Here is a 27678-nt window from a genome sequence, read left to right on the forward strand (position 1 = left end):
AAATTTACATCACTAGTGTGGTATACCACTTGGCAAAGAAATCAATACAAATATCAGTTGTAATATTCCTGCCATACCTGCAAAATTTCTCTGGAGAGAAAAGACCTCAGGTTTCACAGGTAAATCTTCAATGAAGATAAGGTCAGACATCAAAAGTATAAAACACACTAGGAAATACTACATCATGGGCAAGAGTCAGCAAGCATAAGAATAGGCAGATTTAGAGCCCCTTCAACTGCAGATGGATAAAGATTACAATGTAATGTAAGCATGTTTAAAATTATTAAAGACTTAAAAGAAGGAATCAAAATCACAAGAAAAGAATAAGAACAAAGGGGAGAAGTACTAAAAATCTGAAAAAGAGAACTCCTAGAAATGAAAAGGGCAGGTATTGAACTAAAAAAAACTCAATGGATCAGCTAAACAAAGGATTAGACAAAGCTGAAGAGATAACTGATAGACTGGGGAATAGATATGAAGAAATCGCAAAGGGCACAGCACTGAGGGATAAAGAGATGGAAAATACCAAAGGAGGTAGAAGAAACTTAGAAAGAAAAGCGCCAACATCTATCCAATAGGAAAACCAGGAGGAAAGAATAAAAAGAATGAGAGAGAAACAATATTTGAGGAGATAAAGACTATATGTTTTCCAAAATGGATGAAAAAGATGATTCTTCCAATTCAATAATCTAAAGAATCCTTGAGCAAGATAAGTAAAAATAAATTCATCCCTAGGCTCAAGCATTTAAACCACAAACCCCAAGGAAAGGGGGATCTTAAAAGCAAATAGAGCAAAAATTTTTTTCAAATGAATTACAGTCGAACTGACAGTAGACTTCTCAACAGAAACCTGAGGCTAGAAAAGCAATGGAATACTTCCTTCACAGTTCTTCTAGAAAGAACAATCTAGAAATCAACACCTAACTAATCTAAGAGTAAAAATGGCATAAAGCACATTTCAGACCAATACTGAGAGTTTGCCACTAACAGATCTACCACAAAAGAATACTAACATAGGTCCTTCAGGAAGGAAGAAACAACATACAGAAGAAAGAAATAGAATGCAAGAAACAAAAATAATTTGAGTATCATTAAACGTTGCATCCTTGATGTATTCTGAATGAAAGAAGACTAAGACCCAGATATCATGTCTTTATCACATTGTAATGTTTCTTCAGATATCAAGTCTGTCCTCCTTATACCTGTAATCAATAAAAGTTCGTCAGCTTATCTAGGTAAAAAAATTAGAATTTTTAAATTTAGTTTACAGAACATTTCCAACATAGGGATGCCCAAAGGAAGAGAAAGATCTGGTCCTCAAGATATGCGTTCTTATTAGTAACCATAGAGTTACAAGTTAAAAGTCTGCTATTTGAATGACAGCAGGCTCCTATAAGATGTTTTCTTATTTGAATCATTCGGTCTAGTGAGGATGTAATGATAATATGAATCCCAAGATATATTGTTAAGGTGGGGGGAAGCAATGATTGGTAAAAGGGTACAAAGAAAATTTACTTTTCATTGTATGATCTTTGTCTTTTTAAATTGTATACCATATACATATGCTACTTGTTGAAAATATTAATGAAGTATGCAGTTATTTTTAGAATTATATCAAATAAAAATATAAAAATGACTGTCTCGAGTAAGAAAACATAAGGGGGGGAATGGCTTTTAGGAATTCAAGGACATAATATAATATAATAAATATATTCATAGGACACCATTGAAAAAATCATTAATATTTTTAAAGTGAAAGTGAAGATCTTTTCCAAATTCCGAAATAATTCCACTAGTCTTTTTTCTTGGAGACCTGCCCTCTAACAGCTTGAAAGCTATTTTTTCCCCTTACATAAACTCCATGATGTGTCCTCATTTCCAATGTTAATTAAGTAGGCCTTACAATAAAAGAGTCTGAACTATTTCCCCATCAGAATTGTTATCTATTATATATGACTGATACATGCAAAGAGTAAGATTTTTTCCAATTAACCTGAAGGACTTGGAAAAATGACTTTGAGATTTAACACTGAGAACTTTTAACTACTTTTTGAATATTACAAAGACTTAGATTTCCATAAAACATGAATTTTTAAGATTTGCATTAGAACTAAAAGCAATTTTAAGTAAAAGTAAAGAATGCAAATTGCTACATTAAAGATTTTACAGCATTAAAATGTAGTAAAACTACACTTAAAATTGGTTTATAAGTGAATCAGGAAAACTAGAATCATTTCTTTTTCTTAACCCTTACTTTATAATATCTCAGAGTATCTCCAGCTAACTCAAAGGAGTACAAAAGCTTCAAATATTTCTGTACATAAAATTTTACTCACAATGTACAATACAATCACATCAGGCATCATTCATTACTTATCACATTCCAGAATGATGCGGTATGCCTTACTTGCATTATTCAACTTAATTTCCAGAACAAACCCACAAGGCAGATATTATTATCATCCTTCATTTCATACATATGAAAATAAAGGCATAGAAAAATGAAGTAACATAGAAAAGGTCACACAGCTAGTCAACAGTAGAGCTAGGACTCACGCCGGTTGATGTCTCTCTAACTTCAATTTTTATATTCTTGACCACTATGTTAAATGTTTCCAAGAAGACCAGGGCTTGGGATAATATTAATCAACTAAAGAGTTATTTAAAAAAAATTAAGGATCACCTACATAAAAAGAAGGTATACCTTAAGTACTCAAGTTAAGTCATAAGCAGTGCATGGTCAAAAAGCCTACAGTGAGAGTTCTTTGGTTTCTTCTTCTTTTTCCTTTTTAAAATTTATGATATGAAAAAGTCACATTGAGACCTAAATCCCTAATTTATCCAAAGTCCATGAAAACACATTCATCCATCAAATGCAATACAATCACTTTATCATTAGATACCGAGTTTAAAGACCAGAAGCATCTTAGCAAGTATGACTGGAGATTCTATCTTAGGGAAATTAACAGATCCCTCCATGGGTATGGATCCCACATTACACAAGACACTAAATGATTGGTTCTGTGTCTTGTCTCTTCCCTTGAGCAATTCAAATCTGAAAAAGTGATTTTAACAGACACTGTGAAGGATCAGAAGGTGAACTTCCTTCATCCCAGGTTTTCTTTATTACAATAAAGTTTATTTAATGATTTATATATGTAAAATTTGTATTTAGTTAGAGCGAAATACATTCAAAAGAATACTAAAAAAGATCATCCTTACTAGTAAAGCAAAGGTAGCTAAAGTTTTTCTTTCCTTATTAACTGTATTATCTCCAAATTTTTACTAAAATTCGCTTCTCCCACAAAAAAAGATATACGTTTTGGTTCTAGAATTTCACTCTCAGTCATTTTGGGGAAAAAAAGGTATGCTGTAACACAAATGTTTTGAATTTTCCCTTGCTTCTGATTTTCTTGTCTTTGCACGTAAAATGATATAAAATAATGTAAGCTTCTGAAAAATATGCCTTTAAAAGAAAGCTACATGATCATGAAACTAAATCAATATGTTCTGTTAATGGTGAAAAATGTGCTAATTTAACCATATCAGGAAATATAACACAATTTGACATTAATAATAAATGCTAACTGTACCTACTACTAGCAAAATAACTTTGTTAGTATAAATGAATTAAAGGATTTTTACTACCTACACTATAACAGTAATAATGTAGACTTTTAAAAATCAATCAGCCTCAATCAATATATAGTCAGCTTTGAAGTAAAGCAACATTCATATAAGCCTCATGCTTAATTTTTATCATTTTGAAACTACAGATATTAAAAAGCTACACAAACAGGAATGCAACTTGAGTTTATATTCATTTAAATACTCACTAAAAATAATTAAAATCCCATCTCATGTTTTGATCTGTGGCTAAGAAACCCATTATTTTACACACCGAAAAAAAGAGCCATTTATCACCAAAACGTCTGATCTCCTTTTCTTTGATATCACAGCATATCTTTTTTTAGCGTTGCCATTTGATACCAACTTTTTCCCAGTTATAAACGTTGTAATTTGATTTAAGTTGGCAGTTACTTATAGGAGACTCTCACATCTTTTAGAGTTATGCTTTAAATCATGACTGAAAGATTTATTTTCAGTACACTAAGACAGCTTTGTATATTAATCAGATCATCAGACACATGTTTGCTGAGGTTTAGTGATTGTGCAATAAATACAGTATGGCAATGAGAGAGCTGTTAAACCTCAGCACATAGGTTTCTAATACATTTTATTGAGTTATCCAAGAAATAATCACCCAGCTAAATCCAAGTTAAACACCTGATGGAATATTAGGTGTTTAATTAAAAATGAAGTTATGCTGTACATGTGGGCGATTTTACACAGTGGCTAAAAAAGAAGGCCATGAAAAATTAATTTTACTCAGAAGATATACATAACAGCCTCTTTGTGAAGTTGGTAAGTAGATTCAACGATTCCACTAAGATACACTGATGCAGAAATAGAATAAATAAATTAAGGGGAGGGGGTACAGGAGAGACCTCAATATAGTAACGAGGGTTGGTAAATGTCATGCATATTTAGACTGTCTTTCAAGAAACTAGTAAATCCTATTACTTCATGCTCAGCAATTCCATTGTGAGGGCTCAACAGAGGGCCACTGGGGCCAGGAAATCAGTCCCCTTTCTAAGCTATCAGGCAGTATCCAGCTCCAGCAGGCCAAAATTTAGGCCATTCCTACACTTACAAATCTTGACAGTCCTGATGCTTTCTCTACCTTGGGAGAGAAAAACTGCCACAGTCTTCACCAATAAAGACAACAGAAATATTTGGCAGTTGAAGGGGTGGGCATAACAAAAAGCCCAGACCTCGTGAGAGATGATAGTAGGATAAATTCCTGAACATAGAGCATGGCATAAGAAGGATGGAAAGAAGAAGGAAGGAAGGAAGGAAGGAAGGAAGGAAGGAAGGAAGGAAGGAGAGAGGGAGGGAAGGAAGGAAGGAGCAGAGAAACACTAGACTAGGAGTCAGAAGACCTGAGTTCTAAATTGCACATCAGTATCTATAATGAAACAACTTATATAAGTTCCTTCACCCTTCTGTGCCTTAGTGACCTCATCTGCCATCTCAGACTTTAGGACCAGATGACCCTGAAGACCTCTTTAAACCAATGTTCAATAAAGTCCAGCTAATATGGATGCAAGCACATCTTTTACCTCCTCATTTAATTGACCACTCATTTATGTCTTTATTTATTCACCAATATTCATGGAGCACCTTGAATAATAAGGTGCAGGCCTTATACTATGTTTTGAAGATTCAAAAGTGAACAAGATACATGCTTTACGTCCATGAAAGTCAACGCCTGGGGCTGTAAATGAGGTGAGGAGACAGAGGGACAAGAGGGTGAAAGCTGGGTAGATAAGCAGGAGACAAATCTTGAAGGGCCATATAGGTCATGTTAAGAAATGTGAGGTCAACGGAGGATGCTAATGTGTTTTTTTTTTTCACTATGGAGTGATACGATCAGATGTGTGCTCAGATATTCTGTGAAGAATGGACTGGAGAGAGATAAACCTCAGAGCCCTAAACTACTGTACTACCAGAGAGAATGGAAAAAAAAAAAAAGGATCCTAGTAAAGAGAATCAAAAGGACTTGATTAGATGTGAAGAACCAGGTTTCGGGAATAGAAGAAATAAGGCAAGAGTCATGAGATGATGGATTCAGTGTGGGGTCTCGAGATTAAAGGTCCCCAAAGAAACTCTGGAAGGTATTGGATATCTACATTTGTATCACCTTCTACAGAATCAAATAGCAGTTAGTTCTCTTTATGAATCATGGAAGATTCTCTCCCTAGTGGTTCATAACTATTTAGAAATTATAGAACCCATTTGCAATCTTTAAAAGCTCTGAATTCTTTCTGCAGAAAAATGTACACATGCACATATATTCAGGGAATTCATGGACCCCCAAAGTCCATCCATAGATTTGCAGGTGTCCGGGAATTCCAAGTTAAGGATCCCTACCAGAGGTGGAAAGAAGGCAGTGATTAAAGAAGGAAGTCACTCAGAGTTCTTCCAGCTGAGTAGATGAGACAATGTCGAAAATGGTTTCATTGTTCAGAGTAAATAGTATAGCAATGCCAGACAGCACTTAAGACAAAAGACTGGCCTAATGGTCACAGACCAGTTTCATCTTCCTGGACATTCAGCTGAACTACATTTTCTCAACTCCTCAAGTCCATGTGATGAGTTCTTACCAATGGTATGTGAGAGGAACAGACATGTATGTTACTTCTGGTCTGAGGTAACAGTGGGTGTGTATTCTCCATGCTTTCACATCTATGGTCCCTCTTCTCTTTGGTGGTAGAGGCAGTGTGTTGGGCATACTTCATCAAATGGCAACAACCAGGGCCCCTAGCTTAAGCAGGCTCAATCCCAATGCTCCTCAGCTCTCCCCAACACCACATTTGACATATCAAACTGAGATGTGAGTGAGCACTTTTTGTATTAATCACTGAAATTTTGGGATGTGTACAGAAGCTGATGTTAGCAACCTTTAGTAATGAAGTAAATACCAATAATAACAATACTCATCATACATAAAGTCTATAGGTAATAAAAATAATTTTACACTATCTGCTTTAGTTTTTTTTTTTAATTTTTTTAATGTTTATTTATTTTTGAGACAGAGAGACAGAGCATGAACAGGGGAGGGGCAGAGAGAGAGGGAGACACAGAATCTGAAACGGGCTCCAGGCTCTGAGCTGTCAGCACAAAGACCAACGCAGGGCTCGAACTCACGGACCGTGAGATCATGACCTGAGCCGAAGTCGGACGCTTAACCGACTGAGCCACCCAGGTGCCCCTGCTTTAGTTTTCTTTATAGCAACTACTACCTGACAATATTTTACATATTTATTTATTTTCCTGTTTATAGTCCCTCTAACTCAACTAGATCATAATCTCCATGCAGATAGGACCTATGTTCACCGCTATATCCTGTTTCTAGATTCAGTGCCCAGCATATAAAAGATCCTAAATAAATGTTGAATAAATGGGTGAACAGATTATTTCATGTGGTTCTCCTCCAAAGTTATTTTTTAAATGACACAACTTCTATTTATAACTACATCAACAAAAATGGTGTAAGGTGTAAGGTGAGGGGTTAGGATATAACCTGGAGCAATAGCTGGGACAGATGCTTTGAAACAAGTGTTATCCTGACAATTTCTTAGATAGGAGGCAGGAATGTCTTGCTTCTCAAATAGTGAAATATGGTCTTGGGCCAAGAGGTGCTAGAAGGCAGAGATAAACCATGACCCACTGTCTTAGAGCACCAACTTAACTCAAGTGTAGTAGGTAAGTTAAATGTTTTCACGTGTTATGGAATAGAAATGAATGGATTTTTAGGAAAAAAACATAATTTTTGATGAAATTTTATTTACCCTTTTGGTGGGCCTTTTCAGGATGGCTCTGGATGAAGACATTCTCTCTCTTCTGTCATTAGAATTAATTAAGAAGAAATTTAAAAACCACATTGATATAGATAAAAAGCCTGGGTTTGCCAGTTAGAAAGACCTTTGTATTTTGTATTCAGCTGTTAACTCTATGGCCTTAGGAAAAAAATTAATCACTCTGAACCCAATATATTTTTTTAGATGGATATAATACCTATCTTGTAAGAGACTTGTGAAGAGTAAGGTGATGTATAGATAGTATAAGACACTGAGAAGTAATGTAACTTGCCCAAGGTCACATAACAAGTAAATGGTAGGACTAGATTTTGAACCCATATCTGTTTGTCCTTCTCAAAGCCCTTGGCTGTTATAGACAGCCACTTAGAGTAAGTCTGGGATTGTCTTCTTATAGACTGAAAGTTCAAAGATAATTAGAGAAAGCTAAATATTCTGTGGGGTTATATTTAACTCCCTAGTTTTAAATTTTACATTGCTCAGATCAATCTTATACCATTCCAGATTTTCACAATCTCACATGTAACCCTTTTTTTTTTTCCTAGTGGAAGAATGATACGCAGAATTGGCATGGCCATTATTCATCTCAGATTTTCTGGCACAGCCTTTATTTCAAAATCATACACCATTTCAATGCCATGAAAAAGCCAGTATTTCTGATCACAACTGCACCAGAAGCAGTACCAAATACTGTATTCAGGAAATATGGTCACCGCAGGTGTTGATATACAGGACGACCACAGTACCTGATGTGCTTGGGTGTACTGGTGGAGACTATGGGATAGAAACATTGTAGAATGACTGCACTAGGAGTGCCTGATTTTGATCTAGTAAATCCTATGATAGTTAATTACCAGAAACCTGCATATTTAACAAGTTAATAAGACTTATGGGTAAGTCACATGCTCACTAAATTTGGGAACTTCTGATTTAGGAAATAATCCCCTTATGAAAGAGTCCTACATATCAAAGATGGACACTATCCATTTTCTATTAGAGACCTTTTTAACCAAATAGTCATTGAAGTTTGAAGAACATCACTGAGAGGTACTTATAGAAAGAAACAATCTAGTGACGCAAGCCCTTCTGTGGGCATCCTTCTGTGCACAGTGGTAGGACCTATTCAGGAAACTTTTCACTTCCCAAATGGTCCAGAACATTTTCTGTCTCACATTCTTATCTGTCAGTGTCTTTATTAAAACAGACTCTGCAGGTTGAATGGAAGCAGGAATTGCACCATATCTATTGTAATGAGATTTATGGAAAGTAATGTAAGATGGTAACCACCAGTCACCGGAGGTAGCAGCTTTCTCTTAGGGAGAATAATGGGCATTCTGGGGTCATCTACTATTAGAACCCACTTACCCAAAGCAACAAAACTACTATTGATATGATTTTAGTTAAGAGCTAGTATTTTCACGGCATGTTTTAATATATATATTAAATAATGTTTAATATATATATTAGTTTCTGGTATTAGTATCCAGCAGACTGAGTTCAAAATGAACTTGGATTAGGAATAATTAAAAAGTAGGAAACTTTAAATACTTTTTAAATAAACAACAATGAATGAATATTGAATGATTCAAGTAAAAACTTTTTTTAAAAAATTCTCAAATGTGCATGGAGGAGGTAGCATGTCCTAGGAAGTGTGTTGGCCATGAACTTGAATAATGTGCTTTAATATAGTCATACAGATCCCAGAAAAAATGGGCTCCAAATGAGTAAAATGAATTATGAAGTCATAAAATCCACACACCTTTCTATAAATGTTCAATATTCTTCTAGTTATAATAGCTGCAAAACCTCTATAGAACGACTTTGGGGAAACGCCCAGTGAATATGCATCACTGAAACTTCCCACGTCCTACCTCCTAGGACTTCCTTATTAATAGTTCCAAGCTTTGAGAGACACTTGAAACTTGAAACATTATTTTCCTCATGGATTACTTTGTACATTGGCATAAAAACTCATTTTCTAGAAGATGGAATGATAGTCTTACCCGTTTCACAGCTGGGCCCGGTGAAGCCTTGCGGGCAGGCACACACATTAGCGGCGATGCAAGCTCCTCCGTTCCTACAGCCGTCTTTGCAAAATGCTAGAAATAATTCAGATACATGACTTTCATACTTCAAAATTGAGTAGTTCAAGATACTTCAAGCCTAGCTTTTCTTCATTCCCTTGGAGATGTGGACATCAAATTATATATGGTATTATAACTTCAAATTCATATAATATCTTCCATGCAGGCAAGGAACTTCAACCCAATTTGTAAAACAGTACTCTTTTCAATGGTAAAGAAATATTTCACCTGTGAAACGACACACTAAACTTTCTTTTAACAAAAAGCAGTAATCTTACACAACAGGAAGCACATTAGAATTAGAGTTGCATCTCATTGTCAACCTGAAGAAAAAAAAAAGGCAGCTATCTTAGAGTTTTCTTAAGGAGAAAACCACCATCTAGAGAATGATAACGAAATAGGAAATGACTGACTCCTATGAAACTTTGGCCAAAGTGCCAGAGTATTGGAGAAATGCCCCAGCTTTCACAAAATTTCTAAATCCAAGTGATGAACTGGCCAATGGTTAAGAATTTGCTGTAGTGGTCTTCAGGAAGAGACTTAGTGTCCTCTACTGAGGACAGGTCAAGATCCAGGATCAGGGGCAAAGGCACTGCAAATCTTGCTGTGTTAGAGTAGGTTTGTGAGTGAGGGGAATTTGTCTGTGACTAGGAAAGGGAGCCAAAGTCCGAGCTATTGCAAGTGAGACCTTTTGAGATGTGCCGCCTGATTCAAAGAAGGTGAGAAAAACAAGATGGGTGAGACTGAGTACCCTTAGATGCTTCCGTTTCCACCTCAGCTTATTCTTTGGCTCTGTGAATCTCAGGGGCCATTCCCTGGTCTGTAATGGATGAGTTAGACCAGCTTTTTCCAGGCATTGGGATAAAAGCTTTCTCGCAATTTTTCTGGCATGTGCTTCCTCTCATTAGTTAGGATGTACTTTCTTTGAGTGGTAAAATGTAGCAATCCAAGATTCTGCTGCTGAGTTAAAGGAAGGGACACAAAGAGGCCATTTAGCTTCTTTGGTCATAAGTCCTAGTCTGTCTTCATCCAAGGCAAAAAGAATACCTAGTCACCAAGGATTCGCAGAGATTACGAATGTAAACCTCATAAATAATAAAGTGTACATCTCCTAGACCACATGTGTATCTTCTTTGGAGTAATGTTTAAGGACAGAGCACAGGACTCAATGATTCAGATCCTATGTCTACATTACTTATCTCTCAGCGTTTGACATTCCCAGTAGGGATACACACATGAACTGGAGAATCTGTATTCAGGCAGCCTGTTGACTGAACTTCTGGTAAAACTGTATGGATCCATGAAAGTTCTCCTTCCTTCAAAGATAAGAATTACCTATCTGGATCTGCTCATGATTACAAGAGTTCTTTATGCTATAAACATTTGTCACATTAATTAGGAGTCAGAGTGAAATAGAAATAAGAGTGAGAAGTTGGTCTCCCAGATGAAATATTAACTTCTCCCCACCAAGCTCTCAGAATATCTGGGTGCTCTGAGGAAGTCCTAGGCATTCAGTTACACTATGCAATGGATGTTAAACTTCTGGCTTTTCTCAGGATTTGTCTAGTATCTCTGAGAAAATCTTTGTGGGATTTAGACCTCAAAGTGAGTAGGCCTTGTTCACATTGCTCTAAATGAAACATTCCCATAGACTTTTATAAACCAGAGTAATCCTCTTGCCCATCGATATCTGCATCCAATGTATTCTTATAAACCAGGTCTTAAGATTCATGCTCATGGGACATGGTATTAACAACCATCCCTTGTTATTTCCTACCTCCCATATACACAGTATCATAGAAAATTGATTTTAGCAAACTCTAGGACAATGGGCACGTGTGTTTGAGAAATGGGAAGTTTTGAAGCTTAAAATGTTTAAATTATACAAATCATAAATAAATCTACATGTCATATACAGAGTATGGACTTTAGCCTATGGGAGTTAGCAGTTTCCAAAATAGAACCTCTATTGTGCAGGAGGAGGTAAGCTCATCTGATAAAAGAAAAGAGGGCACTGGTGAAAGAATGTATCAGGGGACGGTGGTGAAGTACTGTGGGAACATCCACTGATGGAAATGAAAATCTGAGCTCAGCAGGACTTTTAAAAGAATTATTGACTGACATTGACAAACCAGCTAAAATGGGGAACTATAACATGTGGAGACCCAATATTCCCAGTTAACTTACTACTCAACAGTTCAAAAGAGAGTAGAGGGGTACCTAGGTGGCTCAGTAGGTTGAGCATTGAGCTCATGGTTTCCACTCAGGTCTGACCTCACAATCTGTGGGATCGAGCCCCACGTTGGGATCTGCACTGCCAAGGAAGAGCCTGCTTAGGATTCTCTCCCCCTCTCTCTGTTCCCCTCCCACTCACACACTCTATTTCTCTCCCAAAATAAAGAAATAAACTTAAAAAAAAGAGTAGAGAAGAAAAACTGTCAGATTGATCCCAAATAGAGGTATTTCCAAGTGGATTTTGCTAAAAGAACAAATAGGTTGACTGTATTGGTGAAAAAAAAAAATAGCTGTCATGTTTGGATTCAAAAACAAGTATTTAAATATGGGAGGAGACTGGTAAACTGAAAGAAAAGGGTCAGAGAAACACAAGATGAAAGGTCATGGAAGAAACAGAGTGGGCCAACTGGAAGCAGAAGGACTTGGGGTAAGACAATAAGAAGCTGAAGTCTGAGATTTCAAAGATGGAACAGTTCTGTCCAAAAGTGCTCGGGTGTGATTATGGGTTTGGTCTGCTAGACAGGAACAGAGATGGAAACCACTGAAATGGAGGTCATGAAGTCGACACTGTTTGAACAGTTTGGCTGCTTAAACACTGACCTAACCCAGGGGGAAGAGTATGAGCCATGTTGCAAAGTTCCCAGTGGCTGTGGGAAGTACCCAGAAGGCAGATAACAGTGATGAGAAGGGGTGGAGGGAGGTGAAGATGGACTGCCTTATCCCTAATGTGAGAGAGGCTGACATTTAAACCTTTTACCTTTGCATGTGGTTCCATTCCCCGTATAGCCTGGCTTGCAAACACAGTTGTGTCCTCCAACGGTATTGAAGCATAAAGCATTTTCATCACAGTTGTGCTGATTTGTGATACACTCATCATGTTCTGAAATGAGGAATACAATTTTGTTACTCAAAGATAGACTTTTCAATGAGACTGTATTTTAAACTACTTGCATCTTGGTTACTGCATGGTATTTCTTTCAAACACAGACAGACCTATACAAAGCCTATGTTAAAGAAGAGCTCATATTTTGAAGTATTGCATACTCCTCTTGAAATACATACCTTGCATGCAAAAGGATTTGGACAAAAGACCCACCAAGGAGGAGGAAGGAATGGCAGAAGGGGAGAGGAAAGGGTGGATAATTCTCAGAAGTGTATCCCAGAGCCTCTGTATTCAGTCTCTGTGGTTAATATTTGGGGAGTTATTGTCCTGACATAAATATGCTACCTAATTCTTCTCTGTAACATGAAAAAGGTAATAGGATTGGATGTGAAATATATTGCTTCGTGAATCCTGGCCTGTAGGAAAATGGAGTTAAAGCTCTGGGAATTAGTTAGGATGCAGTTAACCCCCACACCCACATGGCCAGGCATAAAGATACACATGCAAACTACTGGGGAATATCTGACCTCCTTAGGAATCTCTCTCCTCAAAGAAAGTATCAGAGTTCTGCTAAATAAGACAACTCGCCTTTATAATATGTGCAAATACATACTTTAAAAGATGCAATCAATATGATACTTCCTTTAACTGTGTAGAACTTGACACTTTAGAAAACACTGAATCATCTGCTTCTCCCAGCACCCCTATGAGAGAGGCATAACCAATATCATTATTACCATTTTAAAAATGAGTCCATAGTGGCTCAGAGTGCTTATGTCGCCTGCCCAAGTTCACAGGAGTATTAGGTAACATCAGAATTCTAGCAGAGTGTTCAACAAAAATGTAAATGTAAGGAATAAATACAGTGAAAATGAGAAAGAAATCAGATCTAACATCAAAATCAAAATGAGTAGGAAATGAAATATAAGTGAGGAAACGCTTATGAACTAGTTCAGGAAAATGTCTACAGTGGCACTACTTATTACTTGGTCTCTCACAAAATTATTACTTAGGCCTAAAATTAAATATATATTTTAATATGCTTATATTAATGGAGCTATTAATTCACTATGATATATATCATCAAAGCAAAAAGAAATATTTGCTTTTTATTTTAGAACTCTTCGTATTCTGGACAATACATGTATTATTGCAGACAATATATTATAATAGTAATGTATCTGTAAATGTGCTTTGGGCATATTCATTTGAGATTAGACTAAAATCACTGATTTCAACTACTAAAATAGAATGCTCTGTTTTTTTAAAATAAAGATTAACATTATGCCCTGTGTCATATATAAGTATAAAGTTATAATATTTTGAACTCTAGCCTGGTAATAAAATTCTTAGACATTATTCCCAATAATCTTTCAGAAGAAAGAGAGCTCTCAATCACTAAGGTTTTAGAATTGCATGAATAGATACCTTATCCTCCAAATCCCTGGTTGAATTTCTCCAAATTGTACAGAGTTCCACTGTTATTATCTAGTATCAGAAACTTTCATAGTTATTATAAATTCAAGCACATTGATGATAACCTAGAAAATAGCCAGATTACAGCTGGGTCTCCTGCTTGGGGCTGTCCTTGGACCACTATAAAATTTCAGAGGGACTGGAATGGGCAGTCCACCTACCTCTGGGGTCAGCTGCCCGAAGCAAAATAAATCTACACTCTGAAGTTTGCACCTGCTGCCCATTTTCTTCCCAGTGCTATTCAAAGTGCTGCAGTTAATCTATAAATCTCTATACGGACACCCGTAGGCTCTTTAAAGACAGCTGCTGATTGATTTGATGCTGTTTTCATCTCTGCTTTGGTTGTTTTCTTAATTAGACGGAACTCACTAGGTAGAGGAAGGGCCTAACAAGATGCAGTGTAGCACCCAGTATGATGATGCCCATACACTTTAATTAATTACACAAGCCTGGATCTGGTTACCCTGTTGTCATTTACTCTCGAGACTGCTGAAATGAGTAAATATGCTCCTAAGCAATTCAAGGGTAAAGACAGTTTCCACGTTTTTAAATACACACCTTTACACATATTCTTCCCTGTGCCTGAAGTGTCTGCCCCATGGATTCTCCTGGCAAACTCTTATCGCTTCTAAAGATCACACTAAAATGTTGTTTTATGCAAAAATACCCTTCTCTCCCCCTCCTGCAGAGTCAGGGCCTGCTGGCAGTTTTTCTTAGCACCATATACAAGGCTCTGTTATTATATTTTATCATAAATATCTACTTCTCCTTGATTCTCCATCTTCATGCCCCGCCAGGAACAGTTAATTTTTGGACAACAATTCTGTATTTTTATTTGTATTTCATTTCAGCATTCAAAGAATGTTTCTAAAATAAGTAATTAAAAGAATAAATGATCAGAGGGGGCTGGGTGGCTCAGTCAATTAAGCATCTGACTCTTGATTTTGGTTCAGGCCATGACCTCACGGTTTGTGGGTTTGTCCCCACGTGAGGCTCTGCACTGAGAGCACAGAGCCTGCTTGGGATTCTCTCTCTCTCTCTCTCTCTCTCTCTCTCTCTCTCTGTCTTCTTCTCTCTCTCTTTCTCTCTGCCCCTCTCTGCTCTCTCTCTCAAAATAAATAAACTTAAAAAACTAAAAAGAATAAATGACCAAAGGAAGAAAGCTAGGAAATACTTCCTCTGCCATTATAATTCAAGCCAATCCCAATTTGTTCAGTTGTAGACAAGATGCCAAATAGAAACTATTGAAAAATCTAAACTTTATTTTTTATTTATTTATTTTTTTACAAATTTTACTACAATGGTGTTTTATTTTATCAGGGATATTTCAAATATTAAGGTAGCAAGACATATTTTGAAAACAAAATATTAATTCCTTTACACTATCACTTTAAAATTCTTTACACCACTTAAAATAAACTTGTTATACTTATAACCATCAACTAAAAGTAAACTGTGACTTCAGGAAAAGCCTTTAAAAATGCCTATGTCTCACAGAAGAATTAAGTTTAATTTGATAGCCCTCCACAAAACAGAATGTGAATGAAGCAAGGAGCAAATATTCTATAAGGTCATCTCGATAAATAGTTAATTATTGCTGCTGTATATCCAGTTTTGGTCAAATGTCAACTTCTTACCCCTTCCCTGACTCACATATCCCTAAGGACTCCACCAGCAACCTCTCCATTTTTCATGCTCCCTCTAACATTTGTAACATACAGTAAGTTAAATTAAATAAAATCAGGAGGGAAATATTAAGAAAAAATTTAAATCAATATTATGTCACAATGTTTGAGAAGAGGCATGGCAGGATGTAGTAGTAAATGAATTCCAATTTTTCTCTCATGTATATTGAAAAGCAGACATTTCAGATCTGATGTTCACAATATCCAGTTCCTAGGAATTAATGCTATTTGCACATCTTCAGTTAAACCTTTCATTGTTCGTGTGACATGACGGTATGACGGTCCAGGTAAAAGCTAGGATTGAAACCAAATACACTTCTCTCTAACTGTTCTTCATTAAAAATATTAGCATATGGTTATTTTAATCAAAATTTATCACATTTTCTATCTATACATTTAAAATTTAAATTAAATGGAAAAAAATAAACATGTAGAAAGGAAACACCACAACTCAAACAGTACTAAACAAAAGTAATGGGGTTGTCAATTATTACAGTACATTAAATATTGAATCAATGATTGTACAATAATAGTGGGGAAAAATCTGTCCTATGTGCCATAATTGCCATGCACCTTTATGTACTATATAAAACTGATTTCATACCAGTGACAAGGGTCAATATATTAAAATTCCTCTACATAAAAAGTGATAATATGTACACTTAGATTTATCTAAATGCAAATGTCACACAGAAATAATATTTTAGTCTCACTGATCAACCCCTAACCTGAGTAGCTTAATGTCTCTAAAATCATTTTAAGACTCCACACCCAACAGGTCATCTGGTCATAGTCGGGCTTAAATTGGGCTTGAAATTTGGTATTCATATTGAGCTGTTTCTAGAATGAATGAACTATCTAGGGACAAAATGGCCATGTTAAAATTCACATAGCTTTTCTTACAATGATATCAACACAGACATACAATACACATAGCACATGTTCTCTTCAAGGATTTCACTATGATACAAAATGCAAATACTACAGAAAAACAGGAGTGAAAAGTAATTTAAATATATCTACAATTTGATGTAATACAATTTTTATTCAAGGTCTGTTGTATATTAAGACTTTTGCGGGATTAAAAATGTGATTATAAATGGTAGCTCCCTCAAAAGCTTATAGTTTAGTTGGGGAGATAACACAAAACCACAAGTGCCACATGAGGGCATTGTTAGAAATACCAAAGTAAAGAAGAAACCTGTTTACAGAGGGCTGCAAAGAGGGAAGAAGTCATTTCTAGTTGGGTCAGAGAGGATTTCAAGAATGACTTCATGGAGAATGGAGCATTTGACATGGATATTTTTATGTATGTAGGGAAGGTGCAGATTCCAAACTGAAATAGTATTCATGTATTTTGCTCCTTTTGTTTTGGAATCTTGAGCCTCTTACAAATTTGAATCAACCTGAATGATGTGTAATAATCGTAGCTGCAATTTAGTGCTTACGACATACCACACACTTTGTAATATACACTATCTCATTTAATAGGAGATATCTCATTTAATATCTTCATATTAATTAGGAAACATCATCACTATTTAAAAAAAGAAAATTAAACTAGGCTTGAAGAGGTTAAGTGGCTTTTCTGAGATCACACAGCTAGTAAGTGGTCGAGTTGTGAATCACAACATCTGACTCCTAAATCTAGGTTATTGACTGTCATGTGGTAGGGCTGCCTGAACATATTTAATGTGTGTGTGTTGCCTAATGTGTTTTTTAATCACATTATATGATTCTTTGCACAATGTGTTCTTCTTTGCAATTGTCTAGAGGTTTGGTTTTTTTTAATTTATTAAATTGTTTTAATGTTCATTTTTAAGAGAGAGAGACAGACAGATTGCGAGCAGGGGAGGTGCAGAGAGAGAGGGAGACACAGAATCTGAAGCAGACTCCAGGCTCTAAGCTGTCAGCACATAGCCTGACTTGGGTCTTGAACCCATGAACTGTGAGATCATGACCTGAGCTGAAGCCAGACACTTAACCGCCTGAGCCACCTTAGCGCCCCCAGAGGTTTTGGGTTTTAATGTTTATACCATTTAATGTCTCCTTGTCATATGTGGAGTCCTCCATTGCTTTACAAGTAGGAAGTTATCTCTTTTTTTGTATTATCTAGTATTTTTAACACTTTAGGGCTAAGCACTGAGGTACTTTCTGTTCATACTAAAATCTACATTTTCTCAAGATTGAGAGAAGCTTTTAAAAGAAAAGGAAGATACCAATATGGCTAAGTGCAAATGTCTGTAAAACAAAGTGACCAGCTCACAGAACTTAGACTCAAGCACTCATTCCTCCAACTCAAAAATCTCTGGAAGCTCATCATTAACGCAGTTTGGCAAACAGACATCTCCAGTATCCAGGAGTCCTCTCCTCTGACACCTGGTCGGGCCCCTGTAACAAAGCCCACCACTTCTGGATAATTCTGCTTTACACCCCCCAACAATATACTAGATCCTCTGACTGACACCTTTATACTGTAGATTCTGCTCTTCTGGTAGCAAATTATAATATACCTTCACGGCAGGCCCACTATTCTCACAGAGCCTTTCTTTTCCTCTGATGGATTTTTTTCAGTTAACAAGAATTATATTGTTAGGCTGGATCTTCTACTCTCCTGTCCAAATACAGAAATGTTGGGAAAACAGCAGCTATCATAACATGTAGGTGTGCCACAAAGAAAGCTTCTTCGCTCTCTCTGACCCAAGTGTTTCCTGGAATATAAATTTACAATGAGTAAATTCTCTCCAGGACCGTGGCAGGATAAGGCTCTAAACATAGTGACAACCTACCTCGGGTCTTAACTATTATCTGCTTATTAGAAACCTGAGAAGAAGGTCACTCAGGCTTAAGCCTAAATAAATCTTGGAGCAAGGAAGTCCACAGCCTGTAAATTACTCTTGAGAAGCTGTTAAATAAAACCATCAAACTATTTGTTTAGAAGGATGACTTATCTCAAACATATAGAGTTGCTTAGTCATTTTCCTCTTATATTTCAGTAGACCAGATTGCTTGCCTTAGGACATCCATGAGCTTGCTAAAACTCATCCACAAACTTCACTCCTAAGTGTTCCTACCAAAGTAAGTTTGTAGTTACCTACACTGGCTAGTGAAGAGGAAGAGAACAAGATAGTCCGTGGGTCTATAATACTGAGACCTCTTGTTTTACTCTAAAAAGAATAGCAACACAGTGAGTCCTCAGATAAAATATGCCATATCTATTGAGCAAACTAAACAACTCTTTGGACTTGCCCCAGCTCCTTACTACATTCACACAATAATCATTCTATGGCAGATCTTGTCAAAATGAACACAAACTGAATCTAAAGAATGTTTTGTATTACAATTCAACAATTGGCAGAGGGCTTGGGGGTCTATTAAAAAGAACTAGAATTGCCTCCTTCCCTCTTCTTCCTCCTTCCTCCCCCACCCCCAATATTTAATGGTCTGGTATATGAAGAAGTTGTGTTTGCTGCCACCAACAATATATATGCCTACAATCAAAACATGCATGCCCTCGTGACTATTCAATCTCAGGGACATTGTTACAATTCATTGAATGGTTTAAAATGCCCTCCATCAACTGTTCTGTACTAGGACTGTAACTCAGTGTAAAGGACAATGAAGAAAAAAATGGGAAAATTATGTACTATTTTAAAGAGCAATAGCAGGGAGGCAGTGTTATACGGAAGTTTTCTAGACAGGCTTGACTTTTGATGCCATTTTAACCTAGTTCTCACTGGCCTTGAGAAAGTAAACCGATCTTCCTAAGTTTAAAATGAGCAGACTGAGACCTATACTAGAACTATTGTGAAGAGTAAATTTGCATGATGAGTATAAAGACCCTGGCAAATAAGAGTCACTTGATAAATATTAGTTACTTTCTCATCGTATTATCTACTTCAGTGGCAAATTTTATGTTGCCTCTATTAGCCATACAATGTCCTTTCTTTTCTGTTTCAGTTCTGTGGAGAAAATGTAAATGTCTCACAGAGCTTTCTCTTTTCATAATCTTTTCTGAAATCAAATGAATTTCAGACATTTCTCTGATTTCCAAAATGCACTACCTTCAATGGTTATGTCAGGAAAAAAGACGCCTGCTATCATACTTACCAAAAGCTGTTCTTTTTGTTTCTTATGATTACCTTCCTTATTCACTTTATATTAGAGAAAAAAATCTATCACAGTGTCATTTTAATGGAAATCTAATTTTAACACTGTTAAAGGGACTACAAGAAACTATACTTTAACCCTATTCAGTGGCCACATTAGCAGCAAACCAACTAAAACTCATTTTTAACACCCAAGTATTTTTTATTCACTACTCAAGTTTCCTGTTCACTGACCACACCAATTCAATACTGACTTCTTGTTATTCCTCAGTTTGTTTGGCATCTAGGAATTTGTTCAGACTTCTTTTCTCTGACATGCTTGGTTTATTTTCGTCTAGTCCTTTCACTGGTACATTCAGCCTCTCTTCCTAATACTTATTTGATCAAGAATCTGAACAACTAACGCCCATGCAAATTTCCTCTGTATCTTTACAATAATTTTGGAAGGTAATTCAAATTGATTTTACAGCAAAAAAACCTGCTTTGCTTTTTTTCTGGTGTTTCATGAGATTATATGAACGCATTGTCAGGCAACAAAATTCTTGTAACTATCAACAAATGATTTGTATTTCTGAATATTTCTGAAGCTTCTCTATGTTATTCTAGCCTTTTGATTATTCTAGCCTCTAGAGGATGCAAAGATGCACGAACTGGGATTCATGAACTCAGTGAACTCAAGAGACTTTTGAACTATTAGAGGATTGATGATATGAATAGATAACTATGATATATTCTTGAACTTGTTTAGTGCTTTAAGAGAGAAAACAATAGTAATAGTAAAAATAATGCCATTAGCTAATTGCTAAGTGCTTACTAGATGCTATAAAGCACTGTACTAAGTGTTTTATGTTCATTATCCCCTTCAATCTTCACAGAAACATTTCCTGGAAGGCACTATTATTACTCCTGTTTTACAAATGGGAATATAGAGCTTTCTTAGAGAAAATACATATCTTGCCCAATGTCATGTAACTTTGAAGTGACAAGGCCAGAATTTGCCTTCAGTGTTTTAAAAAGCTACGAGCTATCAACAATGATCTCTTGAGACTTAAAGAAGGAGAGATAAGGATTAACTGAGGGGTCTAGGGAAGTATTGTGTAGGAAATAGGCCAAACAAGTGAGTCTTGAAAGATAGGAGCAGTTTTAACAGGAAAAGGGTAAAGATGGAAAAGAGCATGTCCTGTGGGGAGAGAACACAGGTGCAAAAGGTCAAAAGCATGAGCTGTGGCAGAGCCCTGAAGTGGCTGAGCAGGCACAGGTGAGGAACAATAGGGAATAATGAGGAATCAGTATGGACAGGGTCAGGAACACCACATGATTTTTATCTGGTGGGCAATAAGTTGCCACTTATCTGGTGGGCAATAAATAGCCTCTTCCAAATAAGAGGCATGATAAAATGGGAGTGGAGTTTTAGGGAAATTAACAGCAATGTGTAGAGGAGGAGAAACCAACTTCCCCTAACAAATTGGGTGTTCTATGTTAGCAAGCCAGCATTGTTCTCTCTCATTTTAGTCCTTCTTTATTCCTTTCAGTTTTTTCCTTTTGAGTCAGAGTTAGGTTACTACTGGGAGTTGTGACAGGAGTCTGTGCAACACTGAGAGGTGAAGCAAAAGGATAAGGAGGAGGAGAGCGATAGGCAAAAAGCAAATAGAAAATGAGTGCTTATCACCTGGCAAGCACTGTGCTGAGCAATGTATGTGCAGCATGAGGAAGTACTACAGGAGGGAGGAAGAATGGTTGGGAAGTAAGTGCCACATCATAAGGTCCAAAACCCTTGTCATTCATTTTCTGTATCCCAATCCCTAGGCTTCTCTGGAATGAAACTATGTTAAAGAGAAGGAATGAAGAAGAATGGACAAAATGATGGTGGAAGGGGAGTCAATTTATGCATACAACTGATGAGCCCCACAGTGAATCAATTTTTGAACCAGGAGGATGAGAGGCATTGAAAATAAGTCAGGTTTCTTTTTTTTTTAATGTTTATTTTTGAGACAGAGAGAGACAGAGCATGAGTGGGGGAGGGGCAGAGAGAGAGGGAGACACAGAATCTGAAGCAGGCTCCAGGCTCTGAGCTGTCAGCACAGAGCCTGCCACGGGGCTCGAACTCACGGACCGTGAGATCATGACCTGAGCTGAAGTCGGACGCTTAACCGACTGAGCCACCCAGGCGCCCCAAAATAAATCAGGTTTCAAACCTGGGCAACTGGGAGTGAGATGGTGGTGAGATGAATAGAAGAGGGTTTCTTACTTTTAGGAATTTTGTTATTCTCGTTCTTGTTTTGGTCTGGTCTGGTTTGGTTTTTATGGCAAAGAAGAAAAATAGAATTAAGAAGTCAAACTATAAAAGCAAAGATCATATTAGGAAAGTGAACTTCCTCTACTGATGGTGACAATACACTGAGTAAATACTCACTAGTCAACATCTGTGTCAGATAACCACCTAGATAGCAAACCTTAGATCTAATTCATCAATTACCCCCAACATCCAACACAATGACTAGCACAAACTAGTCTCCAATGAATATTTGTTAGTGAGTCAATAACTATAAAGTATATCTCAATTAAACATGCAAAATATTTAGAGATTTGCTAATGCAAAATATTCAAGATATTCTGTGGTGACAGTGTGCACATCTGCTTTCTCTTCCATTCCACTCAGCAGCTATGCTGCTCTTTCTTCGAACGCCTGCCCCATACTCTCTCTCTCACTTGTGGCACATAACCCCATCAATAACTTCACAAAAGACTATCCAGGTCATCAGGGAAGAATACTCTCAGATTTCCCACCCACAGGTGAATCTGTACCTAAATCTATCCTTAAGGCTTTCTTCCTCCCAAATCAGGAATGTGGGGGGTCACCAGAGACTTCCCGTCCCCCAACTACCACATCTAGGGACCAATTCATCTGGATTCTACTTCCTTGACTGTTCTCATTCCCATAGCCCCCACCCCTGTCTTCATTCTGCTACTCTTAAGTTGTTAAAATTTGGGCATGAAATATTTCCTTTGGAATATTGCAATAGCTTCATGATGACAACACTGTCCCCAGTTTGGTACATCTCTAAACCATTGTTATAATGACTTTTCAAATAAAATCTGATCTTCTCTATCTCTCTCTTCCCCATTCTCTCTTCTTCTCTCTTAATCTTTTTTGTTCTTACTAGCCATCAAAGCACCACCTACTCATCAAGATTTCATTATGACACTTTGCTCTCACCAAAGTGCACCATTTAAAACTCTCCCATTGCATCATTTTTACATAATATCATTTACTGAGACTCTTCTAAAGGCCCACCATCATACCAGCCAATCCCTGTATATTTCACATAGGTTTCTGCTTTTTGCCCAGAAAGCCCGTCCTCATTTTCTTTGCCTAACTTTCCTACTCACCTCCCATTCAGACCAAACAATGCCTCCTTCTTTAGAAAACCTTTCTTAATACTTACATAAGCCCCATACTATTTGTGCTCAATTCCATCATAACATTTGGAAGCTAGAATATATTGTAGTTAAGACTATGGACTTTGGAGTCAGATGGTCTCTGATCAAATCCTGACTCTGCCTTTTACTACCTGTCAGATCTTGAGCAAATTATTTAACCTCTTGAAATTACAGTTTCCTCCTCTGTTAAATGGACTAATAATAATGGTACACAAGTAAAATCTCCAGAAGGATCCGGGACAATACTCAGTAATCAAATATTTCTGTAGTAAAAGTATGACTATTCATATCAAATTGGATAACCAATGATGAGAAATAGCATCATATCAGATTAAAGTTTGCTTCCAAATGAATTTTGAAAATAAACATTCAACTTCCAGAGCTGTCTGGAGGTTTTGAAGTTCAGAACTATAGATAAGGGATTGTGGACTTATACGTTCTTCATAGAGTTGCAAGGATTAACTAAGGTAATGTATGGAAAGCACTTAGAGTAATGTTTCATGAGTTAGTATTAGACTAGCCCTTATCATGCTGTCAGGGATCGTTAATTGTCTTATCCACCCCCCATTAGTCAATATACTTCTTAAGACAGAGAATTTTTATTATAGATATTTCAATCCTTAGTCCTTGCCATAACACATGACACATTTTAGGCACTTGGTAAATGTAGATGAATGAATAATAGGCTTCAATCTATAAAAAAAAAAAAAAAAAAAAAAAATCAGTGCTTTCAGCTTCTCAGAGTATTTCACATCTGATATTTTACATTTCACATTGTATTCACCCAAAATCCATGTAACTTGTCTGGGATTTATAATTTACAGCAGTATTTATGCATCGCTTAAGAGACCATGAGACCTTCACCAAAGCAAAAGTTCAAGTTTGTTGCTCCTATGTTTTCATGTCAGTGCTGCCCCCTAATTTGGTAAGAGGCATGTGCTTCCATTTATTTAGATTTTTTGGAAAGAAAGGAAAAGTCTTCATTAAGCTAGTGAAAACTTCTGCCAGAAGAGAAACCATCCTCACCTAACACCATGTAATCTAGTCCTTCACTGAAAGCTCTAAGGCCCGCCCTGCTTTAATACCTACTAAAAAACCCAATAAGATTAACGAGTATATTTGACACACTATACTAGAACAAGAGTTTCAAAACAAGACAACATACAATATAAAAAAGGAATTTTTAAAATATAAAATTATTGAAGAAAAACAACCTTAGTGTTTCAACCTGGATAGCCTTCCCACTGAAGTTTAAGATGAGCTTAGAAGAAATCCACACTTGGATCAAATGCTATATTCTGACCTTTTAACTTCTTACAGAAAATAAAATGATTCCTCAGATTTTAAAGGGTTGGGACTATGGGACAAAGGAGATCCATCAACCTTTTCACTCGGGGGCTTAATTTTAAAAATGAGCTTCATTTCAAAATCCATCTCTCTTAGAGCATGCTATTTGAGTTTCTACCACAGCAAAATACAAGATACAAGACGATTTTCAGGTCCAAATGATTTATATATATATATATATATATATATATATATATATATATATATATATATATATATAGTTTAAGTATCCTTAATAAAACATAATAAGATATGGATATTTTTGTGCACCTTTATGTCATGCTTCTATGTGTGCGGTGTAAAGTGATTTAACTAGCTTTGACATTTTTAAGCTAATATCTTTTAATATCCTTTCATATTTCTAATTGTAATAATGTTTACTGATATTACAGATATGTGTTAAGTTTTACCATGCTTATATAAGAGTTGTGATTGTTGTAAGATGAATAAGGCAGAATTCTTATCCTGAAGATATTTAAAGATGTTCCCTCATAAAAATAATACACATAATTGTATGTCTTTATGTGTATGCATGTAGGTGTATGTGTGTGAATGTATCATGTAAGAGTCTGTGTATATGCACATGTATGTATGCATATAATTTCTCTGCCCTGGATATATAAAGATGTTAGGTAGCAAGTTGGTATCTCATTTACACCTGTGTTTTGTTTAGTTCTTGAGAGGCAGGAACCAACTTAGGAGTATAGCAAAATCTTTCTTCTGTCATTTAGAAAGCCACCTTTTTTTAAGATCCAAAAAGGATTTTCTCCTCTGACAATATAGTTAGAGTGTCTCTTCTTTTTTACAGTCTATTCTTTTCAGAAAAGACTTTGAAATGGCTTTTATTCTAAACCTCATTCTGAATCACTCACTTTCACTTGATGAGTTCCCTTCAAATGTAGTAATTCTTTTCTCACTGTTTCTCACCAAGGGGCCTCTTGTCCCAGAAATCACCGCAAGTGTTCAGAGGAGTTTGAGAAAGACTTTCCTCTGTCAACCATGTGTCATCAGTCACCTTCCCTGAGTAGCGTGCACCCCATCTGAACAAGCTGACAACGCTTCCCTTCTCTTTATGCCCATTATTTGTCCTTGAGCCTTTGGCCTCCAGGATTCCAATCAGATTGCTGCGTGGATGTGATTGGAAATTTGACCTCAAGACCAGAAGATGTACAGCTCCAGGAACAACAGCACAGCAAGTGGAGGTGAATCTGGAGCCTACCTGTCCTAACTTTCCCTTCTCCTTTGAGAACTTGTCTTATGACATCTCAGCTTCCTGCCCTTGCTTCCCAACTGCAAACTTTACTTTCCTTCCTCTTCAATTTACTCATCCTGCTTTCTTTCATTCTTCACAGTATCAATTATAAGTTTTGAAAAATTTCAACTTGTAATCTTCTCCCTGACTGCAAGTGTATATTTTAATTACAATCCGCAATGTCCTGCTCTGGGGAAAACACTTGCTCTTTGTATTCACCGCTCTCATTCTTCCCTCCTCTAATTATACCCAGCGCCTCCCTCATCTCTGCCTTCTTTCCTCTCCTCTCTTCTCTGGGGGCCTGGATCTGGTACAAGTGGCACGGAAATATATTTAAAGGCTCCTGCTTTCAGTGTTATTTAAACATGTTCCACATATCTTCCCACAAATGATAAAATCCATTCACTCAGAAGGTCCCCTTTAAGATAAAGTGGGATAAAGGAGGAAGGCAAGAGGCAAAATGGAAATACTTGCAGTTATCAAGGAATAGCAGGCTCATATAGCATGCCGGGCCTCTGTGGCAGATCAACCCAGTGGAGTATCACTTACTTCCCTGTTGACTGGTTCTGCTTCTCTGTCTTCTAATATGGTGTCTGCATTCTCCATCCTCAACCCATTATACTCTGAGACAAGATGATAAACTAAATATGGACTGAATATTTGCATCTTCCCAAAGTTCATATGTTGAAGCTCAACCCCCAGTGTGGCAATTTTAGGAGTTGGAGCCTTTGGGAGATGATTAGCCACGAGGGTGGAAACTTCACAAATGGGATTAGTGTCCTTACAAAAGAGACCCCAGAGAGATCCCTCACCCTTTCCACCCACACAGAGAAGTCAGGCATCTATGAACAAGGAAGTCGGCTGTCAGCAAACAACAACCTTGCTGGCGCCTTCATCTTGGACTTCCCAACCTCCAGAACTATGAGAAAAGGATGTTTGTTGTTTAAGCCACCTAGTCTATGGTATTTTGTTATATCTGTAACAGACTAAGACACTAAATCAAAGTGATTATTTTGAAAGTGAGACATGACCATTCTTAAAAGTCTGAGATCTAGGAAAAACAAAATGATGGGATCATGACTGGAAACCTTTGAGAAACAGAATTCTCTGGAAGGAAACATGTGAACCATTCAGATATGCATACATACATACATACATACATTTCTGAATACCTGAATGTTAGGAAAAGTGCAATACTGATGTTAATTATATATTTATTTTTGGGAACAGGAAGATAGGAGGATCACAGAGCATTATTTGTCCTCTTTCTTTAAATTCCCATTCCCTTTACTACTACCTCATGGCTTTCATAACTCAGCATCTTTGCCTAACCTGGTTTCTTAGCTTGCTGTGCTCCCCTCTATCATAACACTGAACAAACACCCTGGATTGCTATTGTCTATTTATTTACCACTCTTTGCTTCTAGGTCATGATCTCCTTAATGACAAGAAAGATGTGTTTTGTTTTTATATCCCAACTGACATAACAAGGAATAGTTACAGTTAGTTCTGCCATAATGGGTACCAATCAATTTCCTAGTTGTCCCTGCCCATCTAGGTGAGGATAGAATGTACATTTGAAGTGAAAATGTAGCTTTGAAAGAAGGAGACCCCTAGCTCCCTAGTCAAACATCTTATCACCACCATGCTTTCTGCGGGTACTTCTGCTATACCCTGAGTGTTTGGGAGCATGCCTGACAGGAAACTAATGCTCCTTCTTTGTT

The 27678-nt window shown here is 36.8% G+C and overlaps 1 protein-coding gene across 3 annotated transcripts in view; it reads right to left on the minus strand.

The window, feature by feature from the left end:
* The window catches only part of NELL2 (neural EGFL like 2), a 383690-nt gene that overhangs the window by 82542 nt on the left and 273470 nt on the right, over nucleotides 1-27678 (minus strand). For all 3 annotated transcript variants that reach the window (XM_053226146.1, XM_027035944.2, XM_053226147.1), the window contains 2 exons: nucleotides 12519-12641; nucleotides 9446-9541 (listed from right to left, as the gene is read on the minus strand). In XM_053226146.1, the coding sequence (XP_053082121.1) occupies nucleotides 9446-9541; nucleotides 12519-12641 (219 nt within the window). The remainder of the gene's footprint in view (nucleotides 1-9445; nucleotides 9542-12518; nucleotides 12642-27678) is intronic.

The sequence above is a fragment of the Acinonyx jubatus genome, chromosome B4 (genome assembly GCF_027475565.1).
Source record: "Acinonyx jubatus isolate Ajub_Pintada_27869175 chromosome B4, VMU_Ajub_asm_v1.0, whole genome shotgun sequence".
Lineage (NCBI taxonomy): Eukaryota > Metazoa > Chordata > Mammalia > Carnivora > Felidae > Acinonyx > Acinonyx jubatus.